Consider the following 25,015-nt stretch of genomic DNA (forward strand, 5'->3'; position numbering starts at 1 on the left):
GAGAGATCAACTCATTAAGCCTACATGGATGTCCCTCTCTTGGATCTTGAACATCATGGAATGTGGAAAGAGAACTTGATCCATGTTAGGCTTTTTTTTTTTTTTTTGGTAGGCCCTTCCATTTTTTAAGTTTTTTTTTCTATTGATTTTTTGTTGGCCAATAAAAAAGTTTAATTATGTCTGTTACTTTTTGATAGGTTTGTTTGTGCCTCTGCACTTTTCATAGGCCTTCAGGATTCCCTGAGTTCTACTTAGCACTAAAATAAAAAAATGTTCTCTATTTGTCAGGGAGGGTAAGGCAGGCATCTTTTGTCTGCCACTGTCTGTGCTCAGTCAATCCTGTTCTCTTTCTCGCTCTTTCTGGCACAGTGCCTATGGGGGCGCACAATCATTCTTGGAGAGAAATGTCCACCAAGAATAGACCTAACTTAGTTACTAGACCTTGGTCAGACTCAGGGCTGGTCTGGATCAAACTCTGGATCTTTTTTTTTTTTTTTTTTTACTGCACAGTGCCATGTCAGAAAGTCACACCCATAGACGTTGGCTCGCATACCATAATGTAAACTTCACATTGTGTAGGATTGCAGAATGGACGAGTCGCCAGCCACCACCTCGACCTCCTGAACCCACAATTCACTGCAGTCTAGCGGTTGCCATGGAGAAAGCTGACAAGTGAAGGAGGAGGGGACGGGGAGGAAAGCACGGCTGGCAACACCCACTTCAACCCATGTCCGCAGCGCCAGCAGAAATAAAAAAAAATGATACAAACCCTATTTTTTGACCGAACTTACGTCTGCTGCGTTTGATTCGCACTAATGTCAATTTTATGCAGAGCCATTCTGTTGGATCTGGCCAAGAATAAGCAATTACCGGATTTGGATTTCCGAACGCTAGCTAGCTAAGTGGTCAGCTTAGGGAGTGTTTTGGAAACATAGGCTAGGCTTGTGTGTGTGGGAGGAGGAGGCGCACACCCGAATCCCCCGTGGTCATTTTAAAACCATTGCCGGCGAAAAATACGTATCGGACATGGATCATTCACGGATATCCTTAACAGATTTTTAAGCAATCGAACCGCATCATCCATAATTCCAGAATGCCTAATCGACGATGCTATGAAAGTCCCGACAGAGCCTGATTAGGGCCTGCTTTTTCGATCTGGAAATTTCTTGAGAAGCTATTCGTTTTTCCCCGGGCCAGCTAGCCAGTCAGCTAGCACAGGTTTTACATAGCGTTTTCGCTGCATCCCTGGCTATCACCGTTAGCAGAATGATGCGGACTTTATGGATGCTTTGAGTTTTGCAAGACCGGTTTGGTGTCTAGATATCCGCTTTGTACCATATCAAACAAAGTCATTTGTACCTGGGAACATTTTTTTATGGACCTGTCTATTGGCTAGTCGAGGCGCACGGTAAAATGTTGAGTTTGAGACGGTTGTTGCGGTTATCAAACCGCTCTTTTTTGGCCTTCATATTTTTCTTTTCTATGTCTACGACCTGCTTGTACTTCATCTATGTGGCCCCTGGTATAGGTGAGTTTCATGTCTTTACTGTCTGTGTACCTAATTAGTGTTATCACATGGGCGTGCATCCATTGCTCCTTTGAACCTACTTAGCTCGCTAGCTAGCTAATACAATCAAACACATACCACTGCTAAGCCCCCGCTAGTTAAATTACTCCTAAGCAAATTGGCCTGACTTCATTCATTCCATGTTAGCGGTAGCATTCCCAGGTAGCTCTCCTAGCATGGAGGCTAGCGTTTCACCTAGTCAACTGCGGGCAAACCATCTTTTGCATTCCTTATTTTTGTATCATCTACCATCAATGTTGTTTTATGGCTTCTCCTGTCGCTAACAGCCAGTGTTTACAAACTCCAAAAGAGCCCCAATTAGTAGGATGCTAGTTATCTGATAAGGCGGTAAATGATTTATTTGCTTGTCGTGGAGCGCACCTTCGCAAGATGGCATTCGGCCTGCTGGTGTTGAGTGTCACCACCAGTATCTATCAAGTGAAAGTGTTTAGTAAGTGTAATCCTGAATGTCCAAGTAACTGTGACTGGAGTTTATTTACACCCTGTTAAGTACCGTAATGATAAACACACACACACGATCGTTACGTTTGCGAGAAGGGATGTTATTGCGCTTCTAGGTTTTGTTTTCCATTTGCACTTCAGCCGGAAGTGGTGTCCCCACCACGTCAAAACATGTTATGGAGCGAGGTGAGACACGATTCGCTTTGCCAAAATCAGGTGCGTTGCACTGCGGGTTCATGACGGTCTGGCGACTTGGGTAGGGGGGCACATGGGTGTTGCATTTGCAGTTGTGCCCATCCACCAGTTCTTGTTCAATGTGTGTGCCCTCATTCATCACATGTAAGATTGGCATCCAGTGCGATGTGTATGTATTGTGGACGTAGGAAAGGCCGAAAAAATGATTTTTCTACCATTGTCACTCACACAGATAAGAGTGTAGGAGTATGGCTTGGACAGTGTGGTGTATGTTACTGGCAATTCCCCCAAAACATTCAGGCTGCAGTTTGTTTATTCTTATTGGCTGTGCATTTTGGCAAAATAGCCAAAGCAGTCTCACTCAGATAACATCTGCAAAATCAGTCACCTCTCCAAGTGTTGACACTGGATCATTAGTGTTTGTACATCCACAGTTTTTAGCGCTTTGTTCTGTGTGATGTACAGTATGGGACCTGGCTCTGCAACAGCTGTGTTCCAGTGGGACAGTACAGTATTCTGGCTCATCGCCTTATTTCAGGCTTTCCAGGGGTTATCTGTCCAAAAAGACATAGCTAGCCATGACCTAGGCCAAGTCAAGTCAATTGGGGAAAGGTTTGCGGAACTTGGCATGATGTCATGTTTGAGTTTTCCAGCATAAAGAAGAAGCCAGCCTTTTTGGCTTCTTGTGTCGCTATTGTAATGCACACTCTGCACTTAAGTGATGTTTTTGGATGGGTTTCAAATTCAACTCAAATCAAATGTTTTCCCAAAGGGGTGTAGTCAAGGTTTGTGGCAGGATTGTTTAAATTATTGTTCATACCATCAGGCCTTGAGTCAGTGGTACTGTTTTCAGATTTGGCTTCCCGCCAAATTGGGCTGTTTACAATGGCCGTCCGCAGGTAAAAAAAAAAAAAAAAAGAGGCTAAAAATGGCATTTGGGTGGGTTTTCTGTCCATTTATGGCCATCAAAATCAATAGAATTTAGTTCAAACTGGTCAGGATTTAGCCCTGATGAAGACCAGTATGGTCGAAACATGTTGGCTCTTTTAATCATGTTTTAGCCATAAGATGATAACGGCTTTTTAATTCACTTCCTCATTTTCACTTGTCAGGAACTGGTCAGGATTTAAGTCAGTTCTTCCAGGTGGGTTTCTGAGCAGTTTATGGCCTGAAAATCACCAGTCTCATCTGGCAACCCAGGTCAGTGGATGGTGGGTCACCGTCAGGTGTGGGCGGCCATTGATTGACTGGTGGCATAGCGGAGTCATGCTGGAGGTCAGGGCACGGCTCAGTGTGTACAGGCCAGAGAGGTCAACTCGACTACCACTGTCAGGTCGTCCCCAACCGAGCACAAGTATGTGCCGTGATGAAGTGCGTGCGTACAGTTGGCAGTGTGAAGGCAGACATTACATGCTTGACTGAGTGTGGCGGAGGGGGTCAGGTGTGTGTGTGTCTGTGTGTGTGTGTGTGTGTGTGTGTGTGTGTGTGTGTGTGTGTGTGTGTGTGTGTGTGTGTGTGTGTCTGTGCATGTTTGCAGTTTCGCTGCTGCTGCCTAGCCATGAGGAAAACCTGTGAGCCCACAGGGGTCCACTTCATGCTTGCAAAAACAATGCTTCACTCAGTGCACACTCAGCTAAACATGTCAGAGTTTGTGTCTGACTCTTGATTTGTGGTTGGCATTCCACAGCCCAAACACAGCGCAAGTGCCAGCTGACTTTGCTAACTGCACCCTTTCCCAGAACTTGAAACGGTACAGTAATGAACCCAGCCTGTGTTTTTGAGTCATTTATTTAGTTTTTGACTCTGGTTGTTGTTGGTTTTTTTTTGTGGTTCTGGGACGTCTAGTGCTCATAGCCTGAACCCTGGTCACAAAAGTGAGCACATGTGCAGAGAAGCTGTGGCTGACGTGAGGCTACGTCTGTCAGCTAACCACATTGCGTGACCTACTGTAGACAAACCACATGCTCCCGTGGTTTTGCTACCCACTCTTTTTTTTTTTTCATGTCGGTAGTCCGAGGTCATGCAGCAGGCTGAAAGTTGGTCCTGTCACAACTTTTTTTTTTGCTTTGAGTTGTAATAAACAGTGGATGATTCCTATCTCTTGAGTAAATAGCAGTCGAAAGTCCCTCCTGAATTCAGCTGTGGTGTTTTTTTTTTAACTTAATATGCTTCTGTCTGGGTCTAACACTGTCTGCAGATGTTGAGAAGTATCCAGACATGGCAGTGGTGTTCCGTCCCGTCCCGAGTATGTTTCTGTTGTGTGAGGTACGCACACTGCATGTGGTGGATGGATGCGAAGCAGACACTGGGGAGTTTCTTTGTGCCCTCTCCGTGTCACTTGATATGCTGCGTTAAGCTACTTGGTGTTGTTTTTTTTAACACCTCAAGAGTCGTCACACCCTAATATTTCTATGTGAACCAATCAAAAGAAGGAAAAAGTAGGTTGAATGTAAGAAGCCTAGCCGTAAACAAGTTTGAGTTGCATTTAGCTTTTACTGTGCCTCAGTTGATACATTAATTACAAACAGGGCAGCAAGGCTCTTATAGCCATTTATAAATGGAGTACATTTTACGGTAGTTTACCATATTGTGTGGTTACATGTAGATACCCTTTAAAAAGGAACTATCAAATTAAGTGCTGTCTAAGTTGGTGTCGCTCAGAACGTGTGATAGAAATGAACATATGGTTCTTCTTTTGGCTCAGCTGGTGACGCCCAATGACGGTGTCTAAAATCTTACGCATGCTCGCTAATAAGTACAACTAAGGACTGTTAGCAATCAAGTTGCTGTATGACAACCATTTGTTCTAATTCACTTTTTTCCAAGCATTGGGGTTGGCTTTAAAAGGCGAGGGACAATTATGGAGGGTAAAGTGACTATATAACTCTTGGGACTTTTGTATGTTGACCAAATTGGCCTGTGTAATGTTTTTCTTTTCTCCCATTTCTTCTCAACTTCTCAACACCACTACAAGTCTAGCCGTGACTGTGCACTGTCGACGCATGAACGTCTGTCACCTACAGCGAGGGAATACAAGAAATGACACATTGTCGTGGTCTTGTGGTGTCAGGCATTGACGTATACTTGGTCATGTGTTACATGGTCAGTTGTTGTTTTTTTTTGTCTGCACTGTGAAGAAACATTTCGATCGTTACACTCTACCGGTGCTGTGCAGTAGCCTATGTGACGCACCAGGGTAGTCTTCATCCTGTAGTGGTTTAAAAAAAGTGGGAGAAGCAGAGAAATGGCTCATTTTATTGCTAAGTTGCACAACTGAAAGCACTGTCTTATAGTGCGTCTTGTACAATTTAGTAATTACAGAGATTAAATCACTAATTGAAACATGGGAGGTTATAGGTTTTAACGATCCATGACTTAAAAACTCATCTCCTGCTGCAGGCCCAGGCCGGGAGAAGTCCACATGGTGAGGGAAGTTGAAAGGGGTTTGAGGTCACTTAGCCAAAGTGCTGTGAATGGGCTTTTGCTTATTGCTGACTAAGACGGGAGGGACTTGGTTAGCAGCATTTCCTATGAGGCCATAAGGGGACCACTTCCTCTGTCCAGCCCCAGCCCAGTCATGTTCAGCCCAGTCCTGTCCAGACTGGCTGATGCCATGCAGTGCAGCACCTGTTTTATTATGTGCCTCTCAAAAGCCACTTTGTTTGACATACGCGTGAAGGGGAGCTGGACAGCCTTTTCGTCTCTGTCGTCTGTGGCAAGCACTTAATGGGAAAAGAAATGGTCTGAGCCTGGTGTTTCTAGTATGCAGTGTTTCTCATTATGGTGAGGTCCATAATATGGAACTCAAAAACCATCCGCAAGCAGTTACGGATAAAGTGTTATTATATCCAGATTTGTTTTTCTTCAATGGCAACTCTTCCTTTCCCAGCTAAACTGGTGTAGTACAGTATTTTGGGCATTACATCAACAACAGACTGGCATGTCAGCTGGTTATGAATGGTCTTTGGGGCAAACAGGGGTAGGCTGGGCTGGCCCTTGGTATTGTTGTATAAACAATAGCCTACTTGGAAATACGGCTGGCCCAGCTCTGCTAATGTGATCACAAGATAACGAGCGCACGCAGCCAGCAGAGCAATGCAGGGTTGAGCACATTAACCAACCTACACACCTGAGGCCATTACTAAGAAGCTGGTTTAGGAGTAAACCATGTTAATTTCATTGGTAAATTGTCTAATAGAAGAGCCTGGAGTCCTCATTTTCTTAATGGCTCCAGGCTCTTCTATTAGATGATTTACCTCTTAACTTAACCAGGTTTACTCTTGACGCAGCTTCTTAGTATACCCCTCTCTCGTGGCTGCCACGTAAGCAGAACAGAATCACAAGGTCTTGGGAAATCTGGATGTTTGAATATTGGCAAGAGATTTAACTCTATGACATCGAGGGGGAAAACTAAATTTCAGGGGAGCTCTGAGCTCTGATGACGGCAGTGCACCCTGCCCGACTTCAAACCCTGGTCTCCAGGATACCAACCATGCTCTCTGACCACAGTGGCAAAGAGCGAGGCTGGTTGGCACGGCAATTGAAGCACAAATACAGAGCACACTGTAAAGATGGCTTCACACCTCTACTCTATGGCTGGATTCCAATATGTGGACTTCCATCCTCCCTTGCTCACTTGCCTCCTTGTGACCTCATGATGACATCACTGGCAACATAAAAGTAATTCCATATCTTGCGAAAGCACAATGTAATTTCCTCATTTGCAATCCGGATGGTGAATGAAGAACAGTCCCCCAAAAATTGTTGTAGCTAGGCTGACGGTTGGGAAACTTAATTGTTTGAGGCGGGGCGTCAGCAAAATATGAAGCCACAAGCACAAGTGGAGGACGAGAGTGTGCATCTTGGAATTCACCCTAGTTGGCAGTAGGCAGCATTTCAATGCCCACTGCAGAGTAATGTGCATAATACTTGCTCACTTGCTAGGTGTATATGACTGTCAGCAATCACAGCTTGGCATGGAGAGCCCATACGACTCTCCCGGGCGGCACCTTAAAAAGATTACCAATCCAGACATGCATGGCTGTTCACACACACACCATTGGTAACTTGGTTAGTTTCCTACTCAGTGGACTGCTTATTATTGATTATATTTATTTATATATATATATATTTATTATATTTATTTATTATATATAGAATTTAAGGAAGCTGATGTCAGTGTGCTAATCAAGATCTTACTGATTTCTGGCCAAGAGAATTATTTTGCTTTCGGTTTTCTTCTTTGTCACGCCTACACAGTGTCACATGACTGTCAGCAATCACAGCTTGATCTGTAGACCCTGTACGCCTCTCTCCCTACACCTCTAACAGTTTTGATGCAGGCTGACACTGAGCCAATGGTCTGGATTGTAGCTCGCCCTGGGGGTGATTCCAAGAACATGGTTAAATGAGAAACCTGGTTAAGTTAACCTACTGGGAGGTGTAAACATGCTAATATCCTGCATGCCATTTCATTAAAGGGGTATGCCACTATTTTGGGGCTTAATACAGTTAAAATCGTTGGCTGGGGTTTATAAAGGTGGTAAAGTGTCTTATTTGTCATGTTAAGCGTTGTCTTGCTTTAAGCCAAGTTAAAAGAGGGAATATGTCGCTAAGCTAGTGAAAGTCAATGGATCCGTGTAGCATTGTAGCATGCTACACGGATCCATTGACTTTCACTAGCTTGGCGACATGCTCCCTCTTTTAACTTGTCTTAAAGCAAGACAACGGCTTACATGAAAAATAAGACACTTAACCACCTTTATAAACCCTGGCCAACAATTTTAACTGTATTAAGCCCCAAAATAGTGGCATACCCCTTTAAGGAAATGAGGACTCCAGACTCTTATATTAGCTGATTTACCACTGATTTACCTTCAGGTTAACTTCACTCGGACCCCGTTTCTTGAAAGCGTTGAAGTTAGCAACAACATTTTTTAGAAAATAGGTCCAGGACTACATTGGGACACCACAGTACACACACATGTAAGGCAATGGATTCGAGAAAAAGCACTGCACTGGGTATTTGACATTGTTATTTTGATTGTATTGTGTTTTCACAATAAGCCAGCACACCAGTCCAGCATTTAACGTTTCCGCTGGCTTTCTGGTGATCTAAATTTCTGGTCTGTTCTGTTTTGCTCTTTTTTTTGCATCAGTGATGAGGTCATGATAGCTGCAGGTCTATTGTTGTTATCGCTGAGCACCAGGTGTGCTGGTCTAAATAAAATTGTTGAACTGGAAGAAACAGGCTGTAATGCAGACAGTGCCATCACCAAGGTTGTGCAAATGTGCATGCTTGCTCTCTGACTGCCATACCAGTGAGCATGGCTCCAGAGGGTGAGGGGGTCACTTTACCTTACACCTCATACCTTACAGTGGTATTAGAAACTTGGGCACCCTTTTGGAAAACGATTACATCTGTTTATCTCTTGTTGAGCTTTTGAAGCAGCAATGTCATTTCAACATAATTAAACCACAGGGGAAAAGAAACATTTCAGTTGTGAAATCATGTGGACAGCAAGAGGAGAATGGGATGGCATGGCAGCAGCATTTTTCTCAACACCCTCATAACATTTTGAGCCAATCCCGTAAGAAATTCCAAAACCCCAGCAACCTCATTGGACCATAAATTCCGTCTGCCCACCAGGAAATGCCCTCTATGCCAGATTACCAATCAAGACATGCATGGCCATTATCACAAACACCCCATCGTTACCTTGGTTAGTTTCCTGCACAGTGAACTGTTTATTGTTTATTATAGCATTGTGTTGAGATCTTCGCTCTTGTAGAATTTCTGGCCTAGAGCATCGTTTTGCTTTTGGTTTTCCTCTTCTTTATGTCACGCACACGCCACTGCCGCTTTGTACTATGAGTATGTCCAGTTTAGTGCGCTTGACCCGTTTCCATTCTTCCATCGGTGAAAGGCTGAAAGTCACATAAGGTAACGGTCTTGGCTCTCCCAAGGCTTCTGCTTTGTGCGTAAGCCACAGGCCACTGGGTTGGATTTCGTCAACGTGGCTAGTACCACAGGAGGCTACATTTGCAGCTGTCTCTAGCTCCCGGCTGCTCTTGTGAAATGAGGTGTGTGTCCGTCTGTGCTTGTGTTGAGTGCACGCACCGGTCCATAGGGTCATGTGTGTACCTGTGTGAAGCTGGCCCCCCCTCCGACCCAAAATGCTGAAATAACACTGCAGATTGTTTATGCTTCGTTTGTGCTGGATTGTGCTGTAAAAAAAATTGTTTGTGCCATTAAGGATTTTGAGTAATTTAAATATGAAAATACTAATAATACTAATGCATTTTCAATGGGCAGCCCCCCCCCCTCCACGTCCACATTTTTCCAAAGTAGTCTCAATTGAAGGGAATTTGTTTGTGGTGGTTATTTGTGCTGTGAAAATTAACGCTTCAATCACTTGTTTTGTTAAGTTACAGCTGTTTTATTTTATTTATTAAAACTTCACACTGGTCATGTGTGTGCGCGTGATGGGGTCATGTGCGTGTAATGAGCTCTGTGCACCTCAGTTGGTGTGTGTGCACAGGTATGCACTAGGGGTGTGTGTGTGTGCGTGTGTGTCCACAGGTATGCACTAGGGTCGTGTGTGTGTGTGTGTGTGTGTGTGTGTGTGTGTGTGTGTGTGTGTGTGTGTGTGTGTGTGTGTGTGTGCGCACACAGGTATGCACTAGGGTCGTGCGTGCGTGCGTGCCAAACCTGTGCAGGCTGTGGATCCGATTTGTTTCCTAAGAAAAATTTAGAGGGATGATGAAGTGGTGATGTGCAGGTCCTAGCATTGTGTGTGTCTGTGTGTACGGACGCATGCAATCTGAGCAGGGGAGAAGTGTGTGTGTGTGTGTGTGTGTGTGTGTGTGTGTGTGTGTGTGTGTGTGTGTGCATGTGTAAAACCCTAGTGGGAGTCCCGGGAGGCTTTGTAAGCCTTGCAGTACAGAGCTAGCAGCACTGAGGCAGTGCAGCAGGAGGCTAGTCAGCTCAGAGACCCATCCAGGGTCCCCAACACAACACAAACCCAACCCAAACACATTACTTATCAGGCCCATCCATTGTCCCAAACATAACATCACTTATCTGATGTTTATCTGATCTGATCCAATGTGTAATTGTCCTGTTTACATTGGTTAAATGTTTCTACAGCTAAATGCTTACGCTGGAGTTATTTATAGGTCTATTTTAATGTCTGGGAGTGAGAATAGGGCTGGGACGATTAATCGACTAATCGTGACTAAAAATCGACCATAGAAATTAGTCGACAAGAATTTTCATAGTCGACTAATCGTTTCATTTAATTCATTGCCTCTTTACTTACTCTACTAATGCTTTATTACTTTATTGAAACCTAAAATTTCCCAGCACATGAATTGGACATTGTATCTCGGAGTAAATAAGCTACTATGATTTAAAGCTCATTGTGAGCTCAGGGACCTAATTTTAACGGTTTCTTTCTTTTTTCCCAATTTCCTTGAAGATTAAAGTGCTAGAGAACTCGAAAAATGAATCGTTTGACTAATCGACTATTCGAAAAAAATAGTTGATAGATTAATCGGGAGAAAAATAATCGTTTAGGACAGCCGTAAGTGAGAATAATGTATATGTAAGTGGATCAGCCCGATTTGTCTTTGTCATGCAATGCAAAGCTGCTTGGACATTGCCCTTCGGGATTAATCAAGTACTGGTTAACTGTACTCTATTTTACATTTCATTGGCTTAAAAAGAAAGATCTCATTGCATTTCACATCAAACTATGCTGTGTTGTTGATTGTGCCCCCCGAAAATAAACACAACAATAAAAAAGAAAACGTTTTTGACTGTCTTTGACTGATACTAGTTAATCTAGTAACATTACATTTACCGTAGCAGACACGCTTCTTCAGAGTGATATGCTGTTCCATACAGTCGGTACCCTCTATAGAAGGGATTCTTAACCATAGGGCCGCGGCCCAAAGCTGGGCCGTGCTCAGAAACTTAAGGGCCGCGGAAAAGTTTCATCCTCGCACCGCAGGGCCGCGATGGGCCGTGCAAACATGCATTATCAATTAAAGATGCTGAAGACAGCGTGCGCCTTTTTACTCTAGCGTACCTCTGGTTTAGTAGGCTAGTGAAAGACGTAAAAGACAATACACGCAGTACACGAATGGAGAATGAAAAATTACCAACCGGTGCGAAGTGTAATTTGCCGACGCCTTCTCTCCTCACGTTTAGTTATGAAATAACATAAGCGATTGAAACGTAACTCAAACGGATTCTGTTTACTGACAAAGCAAAACCTTTATCCTTGTGTCCTCCAAAATACATTTATTTAATGATATTTGCGTGATATTGCGCAACAAAGCTTTCCGTTTTTGACAGACTGCCAACAGTTTCTGTTCTCGCGTCGCATCTGCACATCACTAGGTAAAAGCGTCTTTAATCAACCCTCAGCAGATTCATCACAAATCGTGAACAGAGCTGTTACAAATGTCAAATGTATGAATGGCTCTGGCCTGATGCACTGTGAGAGGATGGTTCATCATTGAATATAGAAGAGTGAGCTCATTTAATACAGGTTTTCCATTAGCCTACAAAACGCATTAATAGTCAGTAATGTTTAATAGTAGTAGTAAAAAAAAAAAATTGTAATTTTTTTTTACTATAAGCAATTTTTTAAAACAGGATTTAATTGTTTTTTTTCAGACATACACACAAAAAAATATATATATATGTGTGTTATTATAGTTATTATATATTTTTTAATTTATGTTATACCATATAATGTGTGTGTGGGCCTCAACGTCAAAAAGGTTAAGAATCCCTGCTCTATAGTCCCTCTAGCAGTGCCGGGCTACGTGTTTACCTCCAGTGCCAATTTGGAGGATGCAGAAATGCACAAGGCTAGCTATTCACTCCCCCTCACCCACATACTCGAAGTCCCTAACCATTATCCCACAACTATTATCCCCAACTTTGTTTATGTGCTCTTCTGCAGTTTTGGAGAAAAACATCTGTTTGTCTAAGTTTCTACTGTGTATGTAGGGTACTAGACTTCGTTTTGATGGACTTGAAACTTCTGCAGATTCTCATACAATATCGCTCTATCTTTCTTTCTCCCCCTTCTTTCTCTTTCTCTTTCTCTTTCTCTCTCTCTTTCTCTCTCTCTCTCTCTCTCTCTCTCTCTCTCTCTCTCTCTCTCTCTCTCTCTCTCTCTCCAGCCAACACATACTTCTTCATGGTGCAGGCCCAGGGGATCATGCTGAAGAACAACGTGCGGACGATTGGCCAAATGATCCGCCTCTACACCAATAAGAACAGCACACTCAACGGCACAGGTGAGTCAGCTGCAGCACAGCAGCCAATCGCTGGCCAAGAAGTCGACAGCGCCGTGGTGCCACCCATGTCTGCCTTGACTGTCAGTTGTTGATATTTGCCAGCTGTTCTCTTCTTGCCAGCTTCTCTCCTCTCGCCAGCCTCTCTTCAATATCCAGTTCCTCTGTGTCCCTTACTTTGATTTCATACATTAGGTTTGTGGGAGAATTTTTTTTTTGTCAAACTCCTGCAACACCTTTCAGATCAAAGATTGTTTTCATAAATTGTTTGCCTCCGGCTGGCAGAGTTTACGCCTCAACCAAGCCGTTGTCAGCAACTTTTCAAAATATTTGCTGAACAATTAAAGCACACCTCAATAATCGAAATGACTGCCTTCTTTTAGTGCAGAGTTGTTGCAGCTGTTGCAGTTGCTAATGTAGTTGGTGTTTTAGACCAGTGTATCCCAACCAGGGGTACGTGTACCACTAGGGGTACGCGAGCACACCTCAGGGGGTACTTGGAAAAATGTATGTACAACAAATGTATGGAGTGTAGTCACATTGGGATAGAGGAACATATATAGAGCATGGGTGAGGGGGGTACTCATCATGTGACAAAATTGCTTAGGGGGTACGCAGGACAAAAAAGGTTGGGAACCACTGTTTTAGATGGTGGTGTAAACCATCAGGGGGGTGTAGTGTACTAAGAACATGGTTAAGAGATGAACCAGACTTGGCTAACCCACAGGAAGTGGTAAACCTGATAATAGATTTATCTACAGGAGTCATTTAGTAAAGAAAATGAGGGCTCATGCTCTTCTATTAGATGATTTACCTCCACCTCAAGGTTACTACTGAACCAGCTTCTTGGTATACCCACCCAGGTGGGCAGCGGTTGGCTCACCTGGTGCAAGCCTGTCTGCCTGCCTGCCTGCCTGCCTGCCTGCCTGCCTGCCTGCCTGCCTGCCTGCCTGCCTGCCTGCCTGCCTGCCTGCCTGCCTGCCTATGTGTCTAAAATCCTTAAAGCCGTAGGACATGGAAGCAAGGATGAGCTGATCACAGCTTAACATTCTATTTAAGCTTCCTAATAATAGTATTATCTGTGTGTGTGTGTGTGTGTGTGTGTGTGTGTGTGTGTGTGTGTGTGTGTGTGTGTGTGTGTGTGTGTGTGTGTGTGTGTGTGTGTGTGTGTGTGTGTGTGTGTAAATGATGCGTCACAGCAATCTGATCACAGTGGAGAGCAGCGTTTGCTTGCAATCCACTCTAAATATCAGCTGTGTTTTACCGGCTTGTATTTAATTGCATGGCTGTGAGTGAGTCCATATGAGATGATGGCCAGCATTTCCAACGTGCTACTATTATGTGTCATAGATTACCCCGATGGGAACAACTCGAGCGAGTATGTAGTCCAGCCAACCACGTACCTCCCTGAGAACTTCACCTACTCGGTCAACGTGGCCTGCCCCGAACGCCTGCCCTCTATGAGTGAGTACTGCCTCCCTTGGGTTCTTTCCAATATTACCCTTTTATTAATATTACCCAATATTCCCTTTTACCTTATGTGTTTCAAATAGTGAGTGTGTGAGTGTGTGTGTGTGTGTGTGTGTGTGTGTGTGTGTGTGTGTGTGTGTGTGTGTGTGTGTGTGTGTGTGTGTGTGTGTGTGTGTGTGTGTGTGTGTGTGTGTGTGTGTGTGTGTGTGTGTGTGTGTGTGTGTGTTTGTGTGTGTGCGTCTACTGCAAAGCAATTGCTCAAGCTGGGACAAATAAAATCTACTTGACTTGACTTTGACTTGAATATGCGGACACCCGTCCCTGGCCTGTGCTTGTAGCCTCTCGTTTCGCTGACGGACAGACTCCATCCATGGATAAAACAATTAAGTTTTCCTGCTGTTAGCCCAGCCACAACAACTTTTGCGGGACTATTCTTCATTCACCATCCCGATTGCAAATGAGAAAAGGACATTAGAATTGTCCTTTTGCGAGATATTGCAATACATTTCCTGTCGTCAGAGACATCATGATGAGGCCACAGGCAGGCAAGTGAGCAAGGGAGGACGGGAGTCCGCATTCTAGAAAGATCCCCATCTCTGGCGTTTTGAAATGTGGAAGTGAAAGGTCATCTGCTTTCATTTTCACACATTTGCACATTACTCCTATTCGTCACACACTGTGGCATGTGTTACATCAGACTTGGCACATTACACGACCTATTAAAGGGACAGTTTTGTCAATTTCAACATGCAGTTGTATTGCTCACGCTACCTTTGACTTGTCAGTACCTGGTGATGCCACATTTTTCGGCTCAGCCCTTTCCGAGATATGAGCAATTCTAATGGGGGCAGCGTTTGTTTACATTTTTAAAAAATGAAACATAGGCCAACTCCAAATATTTTCCCAAAAGGTACTGCTGTTTGCTAGTTGTCTGCTGATGTTTTATAACCTTTTGGATGTTTTTGGGAATAAATAAAAATGTTTTTTTGAAATGTAAACAAAGAGCTGCCCCCATTACAATGACCAGGATCTCGGAAACGGCTGAAGAAGAAGAAAAAAAAATCTCAGGCACTGACAAGTCCAGGGTAGTGTGAGCATTACAACTGCATGTTGAAATTGACCAAACTGTCCCTTTAACCTTTTTAATGTTTATCCTTTATCTCCTTGTATATGTGCATACTTCCTCCTTAACATTTTTTTTCTACAGTGCCTCTTCCCTTTAATCTTCCATTTTTCTAGCCTTGTTTAAATACGCTGTTGAGGAAACTGGTCAATGACAATGCACGGTGTGTGTGTGTGTGTGTGTGTGTGTGTGTGTGTGTGTGTGTGTGTGTGTGTGTGTGTGTGTGTGTGTGTGTGTGTGTGTGTGTGTGTGTGTGTTGCAGAGGGCCCCATGGATGTGAACATGACAGAGTTTCCCCTGGAGGAGCTGGAGCTGAAGTTCAAGCAGCTGGGAATCCAATATGGAGGCCACTGGAGACCCACCGACTGCCAACCGCGCTGGAAGGTCCGACACACAATCACATTACAAACATGTACTATATACATATAGCCTAGTAAACCAGCGCCACCCGCTGGACGACGCCAACATTTTTCGGCTGCGAGTGGTCTAGCCTCGCTTTGTTGGAGGGGTCTGCCAGGCTTGCCAAGAATCTGGCAAACCAAACACAGAGATTTGTTGTGAATCTAAGCGGGCGGGGTTTTGAGGGAGTGACAACGAAGCTCGCAACGTTGGGAAAGCACATCAACGAGAAAGATGGCGCTGATTGGTCAGAGTGCCGGCCTATAGGCACAGGCACGGTTTGAAAGACAACGGGTTGTTCTCAACAACAATCTTCGGATGTACTATTCTTCGGGGCCAGACTTAATTACACATCCATTCTCACATTTAGGCTGGCTTATCAGGCTAATATACATTTACATAGGTTTCATGTTTAAAAACATTTGTGGGCAAGATGCTAAGTAGCCAACCATGTGGGCTCATTTTTTTGAGTGACAGCACAGTGTTTCCCACAGAAATTTTGGAAACTATGGGGGCAGCCGGGGTTTATTTTGTCCGGGGGGGGGGGGGGGGGGGGGGGGGGTCTTCTCACACGGGCCTTTTTTTGGGGGGGGGGTTGTATTCTTGCAGCGTAAATGCAAAACGGCAAAACAATGACTACAGTATGACATTGGCGCATGGAGAAACTGTAGGCCTGGGCCTATATTTCAGCCATTTATATTTTGAGAAATAAGGCTACATAAGATTTTACCCATGACTTGTATAATAGTAGTACATTGTCATTGTCAAAAAATGCAGTACAGTGAATAATTTCTGTTTACAACACAGTTTCATTCGTCCCTCATGCAGGGGTCTGGGAAACAATAATAAAACAAAATAGGAGCAGAGATAAGAATTTAAGAGCACTGTGAAATTGTTAACGCATAGACAAAAAGGGTCTTAGAGGGTAGGCTATGCCTTTCCCCCACACATATCTGTAGGCGTACACATTCTACATGAGGGGTGCTGGTCACAGGGCCAGTTTTTTCCAAATTCCTCCCATTAAAAGGGCTGAACAACACATTCATTACACATTCATTTCTATATGCAGCCCGATGTCTCCTCTGCTGTGTCAATGAAGGTCTGTCACCAAACTCATTACAACTGTAAAACAAAGCCTAGGGAGTGTTAGTAAACTCATCCCAACTGTCCCTTCTCTGAAGGTTTTTTATATTGCTCCCAAACCCAAGTAAACTACAACAACTTGACTAGGCTTTTGATCCCTGTCTTTCAAGCACTTGTGGTTCTCTCTATAGCAGGGGTGCCCAACCTTTTTTTAACCAAGATCTACTTTTGAAGTTGATGGTCTGCCGTGATCTACCAAGTCAAATTCAAGGATGTCAGTATGAAAATTTAAGACCACCATTTATTAATCACCATTATTATGAACAAAATGTTTTCAGTAGGCTACTATGGCCGTATCTTTTCAGTGTGTTTTTAAAGTGTGTTGAATAGCCTATCTTTACAAAGCAATGCAGCACTGATAGTATGCAGAGATAATTTCAGTCATACACAAGTCATAAACAACTGAAACAATTTCAAAATGATAAACATTTGGTATATAAAAGGCACATAGGCCCTATTTCTAAAATATGATGAAGCATTATCATGCCTTCATTGGTATAGGCTACAAATTAAAAAGGGCTCAGAAATTCACCATTTGTTATGGGTAAATAGTAGGCTACTATGAGAGAGAGAGAGAGAGAGAGAGAGACAGAGAGAGAGAGAGAGAGAGAGCAATGAGAGAACTCATTGGATTGGTTAACACCCCTGTTAAGTGTGACTTCTTCTATGAAGGTTTTTTTTTTTTCAGCTCTCTGGGACAGTAGCACAGCAAAGGCTTTCTATTGTGAGTTTGGCCAATCGTTTTGTCCACAACTGAAGCAAGAAACAGCGCAAATTGAAGTGAATTCCATACATGTCAACAACTAACATTTCCCTTACACGCGGCACGCGATGTAAACGCAGTTAGCGATGATGCATGCGACTAGCGATTTGGACGAAGATCCTCGCATATCGGCGTGTCATAACGCATCGTTGCGCACATGTTCTGTTACTCACCCGATGTTACACGTGTGCACACACATGAATCAACTGTAATACCCTTACGGTCACTTCCTAATGCTTCCCCCTCATTCTGTGTTACCGTGGGACTACTTATCTAACCAATACAGAGTCTATAGGATGTATTTACTCCAGGAGGAAAATGCGAAGGAAATTCAAAATCGTAATTCAAATCGTTTTAACAAAAACGGATATCGTTTAAAAAAAAAAAAAAGTTAAAAATTTTTTTATTTTTTTATTTTTTTTATTTTTTTACATTTTCGTAAACTATGGCGGCCAAATTTAAACTATGGCGGGCCGCCATAGTTTCCTCAATGTATGGGAAACACTGCGGCAGTTTCCAACAATCAGAGGTTGAAGAGTCAGCAGCCAAGGGTGCGCAGCCGGTGTTTTTTTACAAATGTGCAACCCATTACTGTATCATATGAAATACCATATTACTGTACCATATGAAATGCCTTTGCCTCTAAATGATTCCAGAAGAGTCTCTTTGCACACCGTTCAAAAGTCAGATGGCTTCGGTAACCCTCAGGCTAAAATCTCTTAATTTTTGTGTCCCTCTCTCTGTATCTCTCTCCACTCTCTTCTCTTCTCTCTCTCTCTCTCTCTCTCTCTCTCTCTCTGTATATCTCTCTCTCTGTATCTCTCTCTGTATCTCTCTCTCTGTATCTCTCTCTCTGTATCTCTCTCTCTGTATCTCTCTCTCTCTCTCTCTCTCTCTCTCTCTCTCTCTCTCTCTTTCTCTTTCTCTCTCAGGTGGCGGTTCTCATTCCCTTCAGAAATCGTCTTGAGCACCTGCCCATCCTGCTTCTGCACCTAACCCCCATGCTCCAGCACCAGAGACTGCAGTTCTCATTCTACGTCATCGAGCAGGTACACACACACACACACACACACACACACACACACACACACACACACACACACACAGTCTGCAGCACCAGAGACTTGCTGTTCTCTTTTTACGTCATCAAACAGGTACGCACACTGCAGCGGCAGAGTCTATGTGTCGTAAAACCACAATGCTGCAGTGCTGAAGATTTCGATCTCTTTTTATGTCACACACACACACACACACACACACACACACACACACACACACACACACACACACACACCCACCGCCATAGTCCCAGAATACTGTAGTGCCGAAGGTCTCACTTCCCCCTGTCGGGTCATTTAGCAGACACGCATATGGTCACATACACTCTAGACTCACTGTTCATACACACACACATATAGTCATATACACAATACACTCTCTGTTCATAGACCCCCTTGAAGAGTTTATGCACCCTCTTGTTATAATGTCACTGGAGTGCCTGAGGTGTCAATTTCCCTTTTCGGTCATGAAACACACGCACACGCACACGCACGCACGCACACGCACGCACACGCACGCACGCACACACACACACACACACACACACACACACACACACACACACACACACACACACACACACACTCCCCCCTGTGCAGACACACAATAGCATCCTCACAGATTTTAATAGCATCACACTGCCACACCCTCAATAAAGTTAGCTTCGCCCTCAACAGCATGTGGTGTGCCGTGCTCATGTGCATCTACCAATGCTGCCCTCTGTTGGTGTCTGCAGGCATTGCAGTGTGGCCATCACAGCAAATCCGTCTTGACAGACGAGGTCCCAGACTAATTGTTTGGCCATTCTAACGAATGAGCCTTGTCACTTCAGTCAGGCCGGAATGCGATTAGCGTATCGCTAACCATCAGTCACTTGATGAGCGGGTCACATTCTTTGGCACCGTGATTTATTGCCTGCGAAGTAGCATCACCGTCACGTGCAGTCTGACTACACGAGGAGGGAACATAATGCTGTTTGAATGAGTCGTTCAGTCGTTTTCTCGTAAGCAGATGCGTCCAAGCTGCTATGAGTGATGGAAATGCTATGACCATGAATATGTCCTCTCACAATGAGTGTCCAGACACTAAAAGCATAGTCATGAGATGAGACAGAACACTCCATCATTTTGATGCCATACATTCAGAAACCAGATGCTGAGTGCTCTTTATTTCCCATGAGTGATGGGACAAGCTGCGTCAAGAGCTACAAACTCGTGAAAACTCTTTTTTTTCTCTCTTTTATTTGTGCTTGTGCAAAAAAGCAGAAAAATAAAACGAAAATGTTAATGTCACTATCTGTGTGAAAGCCTGATGTCCCCTGATTAATTTGATATAACCCACTTGGTTGTTCCCCCTTGTTGAGGGACATGGGAGTGGCATTTGTGAAACTAATCGTAAGTGATCAAGTATAGTCACTAGCCTAAAGGGTTAACATGGAAGTAAATGTGAATGACATTGACTGAAGCATCCTGTTGTTCTCGTCCTGTTTTTCCCCACAGACGGGCACGCAGCCCTTCAACCGCGCCATGCTGTTCAACGTGGGCTTCAAGGAGGCCATGAAGGACCTGGATTGGGACTGCCTCGTCTTCCACGACGTCGACCACATCCCCGAGAACGACCGCAACTACTACGGCTGCACCAACATGCCGCGACACTTTGCTGCTAAGCTGGACAAGTACATGTACCTGTAAGTGTCTGATGATGATTATCATAATAATTAATAATAATAATGGAAAGTTCATGGAATAATCATGGAACGTTCACTTACGATCCCACAGGTTTAACGGTCACTGCAAAAGCGAGACGTTAACTGTCGATAATCCAACTTAACTCTGAAAGTTAAAATCTCTGGATCCGCCCACATTGCATCGCTTGTACTCTCCTCGCCTGTCCAGACCTTGGGTCGCTGGAACACATAAATATTCTATTGGCTTCTCTCGCTCAGGCAGTAACTAGTAGCGATGTGTGTGAATGCAGCTTAAAGGGACACTGTGCAGGAAATGGTCAAAAAGGGTACTGCAACTGTGCAGATCATTGAAACTGGGCTGCCAATTGCCAAATTTGATCTTTATATGAAAATGTTCTAAGTAATAAACAAATATTTTCTAGTATGGTCCAAGTAGATTCATTTTTGCAGCTAAATATGTCTATTTTTGGAAATTCAAAATGGCGGACTATGGAGAAGATCCCCCTTTTCATGTATGAAAAGTGCAATTTTCCAAGTCATAATGAATACTTAGAATTTGATGGTGGTGGTAAGTATTCATGAAAAAGGTAACATTAGTGAATGGGCAGCATGAATTCTGGAAATAAACAACTAAAAATCTCACACAGTGTCCCTTTAACAGTAGGGACACATAGCGAGCGAAACGAAGAAAGGCAAAATTCAGTGTTCCATTATGACATCTCAAGCATCATCAGGTCGTTGCGGGGACTCGACTGGAATGAAACGGTGATGTTGTTGATTTGATTGGCTGCTGCAGGCGAAATTCACTCCTCATTTGCATAATATTAAACTTGGTCGAATATTTTCGCTTCGCTCCTGTTCGTTTGCCTTCGCTTCCCTCTTAGCAATGAATGGCAAAGTTTGCTTCGCTTGGCCAAATTTGTGTGTATGTGTCCCTTTGTGTGTCCGCAGGTTGCCCTATAGTGAGTTCTTTGGGGGCGTCAGTGGGCTGACGGTGGAGCAGTTCCAGAAGATCAACGGCTTTCCCAATGCCTTCTGGGGCTGGGGAGGAGAGGATGATGACCTGTGGAACAGGTATGTGCACATGCGCCTGCTGTGTGTGTGTGTGTTTGTGCTTTTTTGTGTGACAGAGAGCCACAGAATAATAATTGAATAATACTTTTATTCATATAGCACAAAATCATACATAACATGTAGCTCTTACTGCTTTAACAAACAGAAGAAAGTGCAAGTTCATAGGGGTGCTTACTTGTGTATGTGTACGTCTGTGTATGTGAGAGAAAGAGAGAGGGGGAGATAGCTTTTGGAGTTCATTTGGGGGCTTTCCGAATGTGTACTATAGACTGTGTGTACGTGTGATCGTTTTTTGAGTTCATATTGCGCTGCCATGTAGTTATGTATTTGTTCTGTGGACTGTGTGTGTGTGTGTGTGTGTGTGTGCGTGTGTGTGTGTGTCTGTGTGTAGAGTGAGTGCAGTACATGTCGTTTGAGGCGATGTCATGTAGGTACTGTATGCATTTGTTCCGTAGACTGTATGCGTGTGTGTGTGTGTGTGTTGAGTGAGTGCAGTACATGTTGTTTGAGGCAATGTCATGACGCCACGTGTGTGTCCTCTGCTTGCTGTGTCCCAGGGTGCACTTTGCTGGCTACAATGTGACGAGACCCGAGGGGGAGATTGGCAAATACAAGTCCATCCCACACCACCACCGAGGAGAGGTGCAGTTCTTGGGCAGGTGGGCACTTGGACACACACACACACACACACACACACACACACACACACACACACACACACACACACACACACACACACACACACATACACGCACACACTGGGCATTGTCTTGTTCCTTAGTGTTACATTACACTTAGCTGCCATTTTTTTATTGACAGCAACTTTAGTTTTTGCAGAATATGGTCCCTGTGGTGGGGTTTAGGTGCATTGTTGAAGATCACTTCTATGGATGAAGGTATACACAGACCATGCCTTCTTCCTACTGTAAGAGTGGGCCTTAAAACCAATTCCCTTAGTAATAAGCGTCCATTATGCTACTCCTCCCTAAGTATATCCTAAACGTTCAGTCCAATTATTGTATACAGTCAGTAGCCCGGCGACGCCATCCCATGTACTCCACTGAAAGATTTTGGCTCCGCACACTTTTGTTTTGTTATTTGTATGCTTTTGTGACACTATCGTAACAGTAATCCTAATAAAGCACAATATGGGTTTTCATTTGAATTCGGAACTCCAATGAATTTATATGGCAGCGTAAGATCAGTCCATCTCCCCCTCTACACGGAGACGGATTCCTCTTTGCTTTCACCAGACTGATTGACGGAGTCAACAGTCTGCTTTCGCCCAGACTATATAGTCAGTTGTTCAGTGGCCATGTAGGGCTTTTTTTGTTTGGTCAGTTGACCAACTCCACCTAGTTCTCCCCCCACCTTTAAAGGTTTTGAACTTTTTAAAATGTATTGATGTGACCAAACTTATTTAATGTATTTATTCAATTATTTATATCATTGTTGATTTTTAATTTGAGGCTGAATTCTATTACCTGTACTGGCCATGAAATAGCCACAGTTGCATATTTGACCATAAATGTAAACAAACAAACAAACCTAGTTCTCCCTCCCTCTGGGATAAAAGAAGAGGTGATCAGGCCAGGCTTTTGCAGTGATTGGTCCCAACCTCCAGAACTAACTGCCACTGCACATGGGTCTTGCTGCTCGCTCCCTGGTGGTTTTCAAATCTTGTCATGGCTTTCCATGCGGGATGATCATTTGATCATGAGTTTTTTATTGAATTTATATGTTTTATCGCCCTGCTGGTACAGCATGTTGGTCAGCTTTTGTTGTTGGCTTTGTTTAGGGCCCTATAAATAAATGTGACATGACGTTGACAATTTAATTATTCCTCTTTGCCTACACAGTATAAAATAATCTGTATGGTAAAAACAGTCAGGCACTTGGACACACACACACACACACACCATGCACCACCCTTTTTCCCACGCCACATATTCACGCCATACAAAAGGCTTCCATGTCCCTGTCGTTCGCCAGTGTTCGGTTCATCTCAGGCGAGCACACGTATGTGTGCATGTTTGAGGCTGGCAAATATGGTTTTTCAGATAAGGAGTTCTGTTCAGTGTACCCCCTGAGGACACTAATCATCCCACCTGTTTGCTGATTGCTGTACATGCCATCTCTGATCGGTACATGTGGCCTCAGAATTGTGTGACTGTGTAACCTTTGCCTGCTATTCAGTACATGATTGCTTCACGTAGGCCCCTAAGATTTCTGCAGAACAACATGTCTTGTTTTTGTGTCTGTGATGGAGAGAGATTGAGGTTATATGCTATGCGCTTTATGTGCTTGTGATGTGCTGTGCTGTCTGGTCGAAGGAGTTATCACAAGGCAAAACAATCTATACAACCTTAGCAAAACTCTTTGAGTATTTAGTTTGGCTAACTCGTGTTGTCAAACCTTCTCTCTGAGACAGAGATGGTTTGGGAGGAGGATATCCGTCAGTGGTGTAAACGTCCATAGAAATGAATGGTGAAGACTTGTAACGCAAATATGGCGTCTACCCGCACATCTCCCGCCTTTCTGGTAACAAGAGCCAATTGCCTGCTGAGCTGCGTTGTCATTGATCCAATCATCTGCCTGCATCGACACACACAAATTGTTGCGAAAAGCTGTGGCTCCTGTGCCGTTATGGAACTACTGGGCCTGCACTCTGTCAAATTGAGAAAAGTGAGAAAAGGTTTATTTTGACTCACATGACACAACTAAGCATTCTAGATTGATTCACTTTTCACAGCGGTTTCAACCATATAGTTTTCACTATCAGGTTCCCTCCCGCCCTATACTCAGTTTCTCCATTCATTTTTCCCATTGGCTCTCAGATCTGATCTTACTAATCGCAAAATAGCCCCCCGAAGGCGTCAACAAGATGGCGGCCGTGTGTCCTAACTTGATACAGGAAGGAACTTGCGATGCAAAGGGCTTGTCCAATTGGTGTTCATGAAGTGCCTCCGTGGCCAATGCCAGAACTGCAAAGATCTGACCTGTGTTCAAAGGATTGCGAGTTAGAATATAGAACTAACTACCACTCTCTCTCTACCCCAATCTTCTCTGTCTCTCTGTCTCTGTCTCTGTCTCTCTCTCTCTCTCTCTCTCGCTCTCTCGCTCTCTCTCTCTCTCTCTCTCTCCGTCCGTCCCTCAGGTATAAGTTGCTGCGCTACTCAAAGGAGCGGCAGCACCTGGATGGCCTGAACAACCTGAACTACACGCCCGAGGTCTCCCTCTCCAGCTTCTACAAGAACATCAGCGTCAACCTGCACCCTGAGCTGGCTCCCATTGCAGACTACTGAACACACACACACACACTGGCTTACTCATGTTTCGTGTACGTGCGTCCGTGTTTGTGTGTGTGTGTGTGCGTCTGGGAGGGTGTGTGTAAATGTTTGTATGTGTGCGTGGGGGGTGGGGGCTACAGTGTGTGTGTTAGGAGGACAGGAGATGGGTGGGTGGGTGGGTGAAATTAACTGATCAGAGTATTAGTGGTTTGGATGCACATTTTCAGTTTTTTTGTCCGTTTCGAATGCTCCGTTTTGTGTCTTTTTTTTATTTTTTTTATTTTTTTTGTCCAAGATGTGTCTTATTAGTTCATATCCGGAGTAAGAGGTCAGTGGGCAGGTGAAGAAGGTCTATGTGTGTTTGTGTTTGTCATTTTAGTGTTACGAAGCGTTTGTGTGATGTGTTGCTGGCAACAGGGGCCTATGCTAAGAAGCTGGTTTAGGAGTAAACCAGGTTAAGTTAAGAGGT

At 44.0% G+C, this 25,015-nt stretch overlaps 1 protein-coding gene across 1 annotated transcript; it reads left to right on the forward strand.

The window, feature by feature from the left end:
- The first annotated feature begins 352 nt into the window (after positions 1-352).
- b4galt6 (UDP-Gal:betaGlcNAc beta 1,4- galactosyltransferase, polypeptide 6) lies at positions 353-24,696 on the forward strand. Its single transcript, XM_063200979.1, has 9 exons — positions 353-1,528; positions 12,425-12,541; positions 13,889-14,002; positions 15,394-15,515; positions 18,369-18,485; positions 19,995-20,182; positions 21,134-21,256; positions 21,814-21,915; positions 24,414-24,696. Exons 1-9 carry the CDS (start codon positions 1,414-1,416, stop codon positions 24,559-24,561), a joined length of 1,146 nt encoding a protein of 381 aa, XP_063057049.1. The 5' UTR covers positions 353-1,413; the 3' UTR covers positions 24,562-24,696.
- The last annotated feature ends 319 nt before the right edge of the window (positions 24,697-25,015 follow it).

The sequence above is a fragment of the Engraulis encrasicolus genome, chromosome 6 (genome assembly GCF_034702125.1).
Source record: "Engraulis encrasicolus isolate BLACKSEA-1 chromosome 6, IST_EnEncr_1.0, whole genome shotgun sequence".
Classification (NCBI taxonomy): Eukaryota; Metazoa; Chordata; class Actinopteri; order Clupeiformes; family Engraulidae; genus Engraulis; species Engraulis encrasicolus.

Excerpts from the sequence above, each read along its gene's own strand:
- b4galt6 (XM_063200979.1), top strand. The coding sequence starts at position 1,414 with ATGTTGAGTTTGAGACGGTTGTTGCGGTTATCAAACCGCTCTTTTTTG. Across the intron at positions 1,529-12,424 it reads CTATGTGGCCCCTGGTATAG|CCAACACATACTTCTTCATG; the intron begins GTGAGTTTCATG and ends CTCTCTCTCCAG. Across the intron at positions 20,183-21,133 it reads CTGGACAAGTACATGTACCT|GTTGCCCTATAGTGAGTTCT; the intron begins GTAAGTGTCTGA and ends GTGTGTCCGCAG.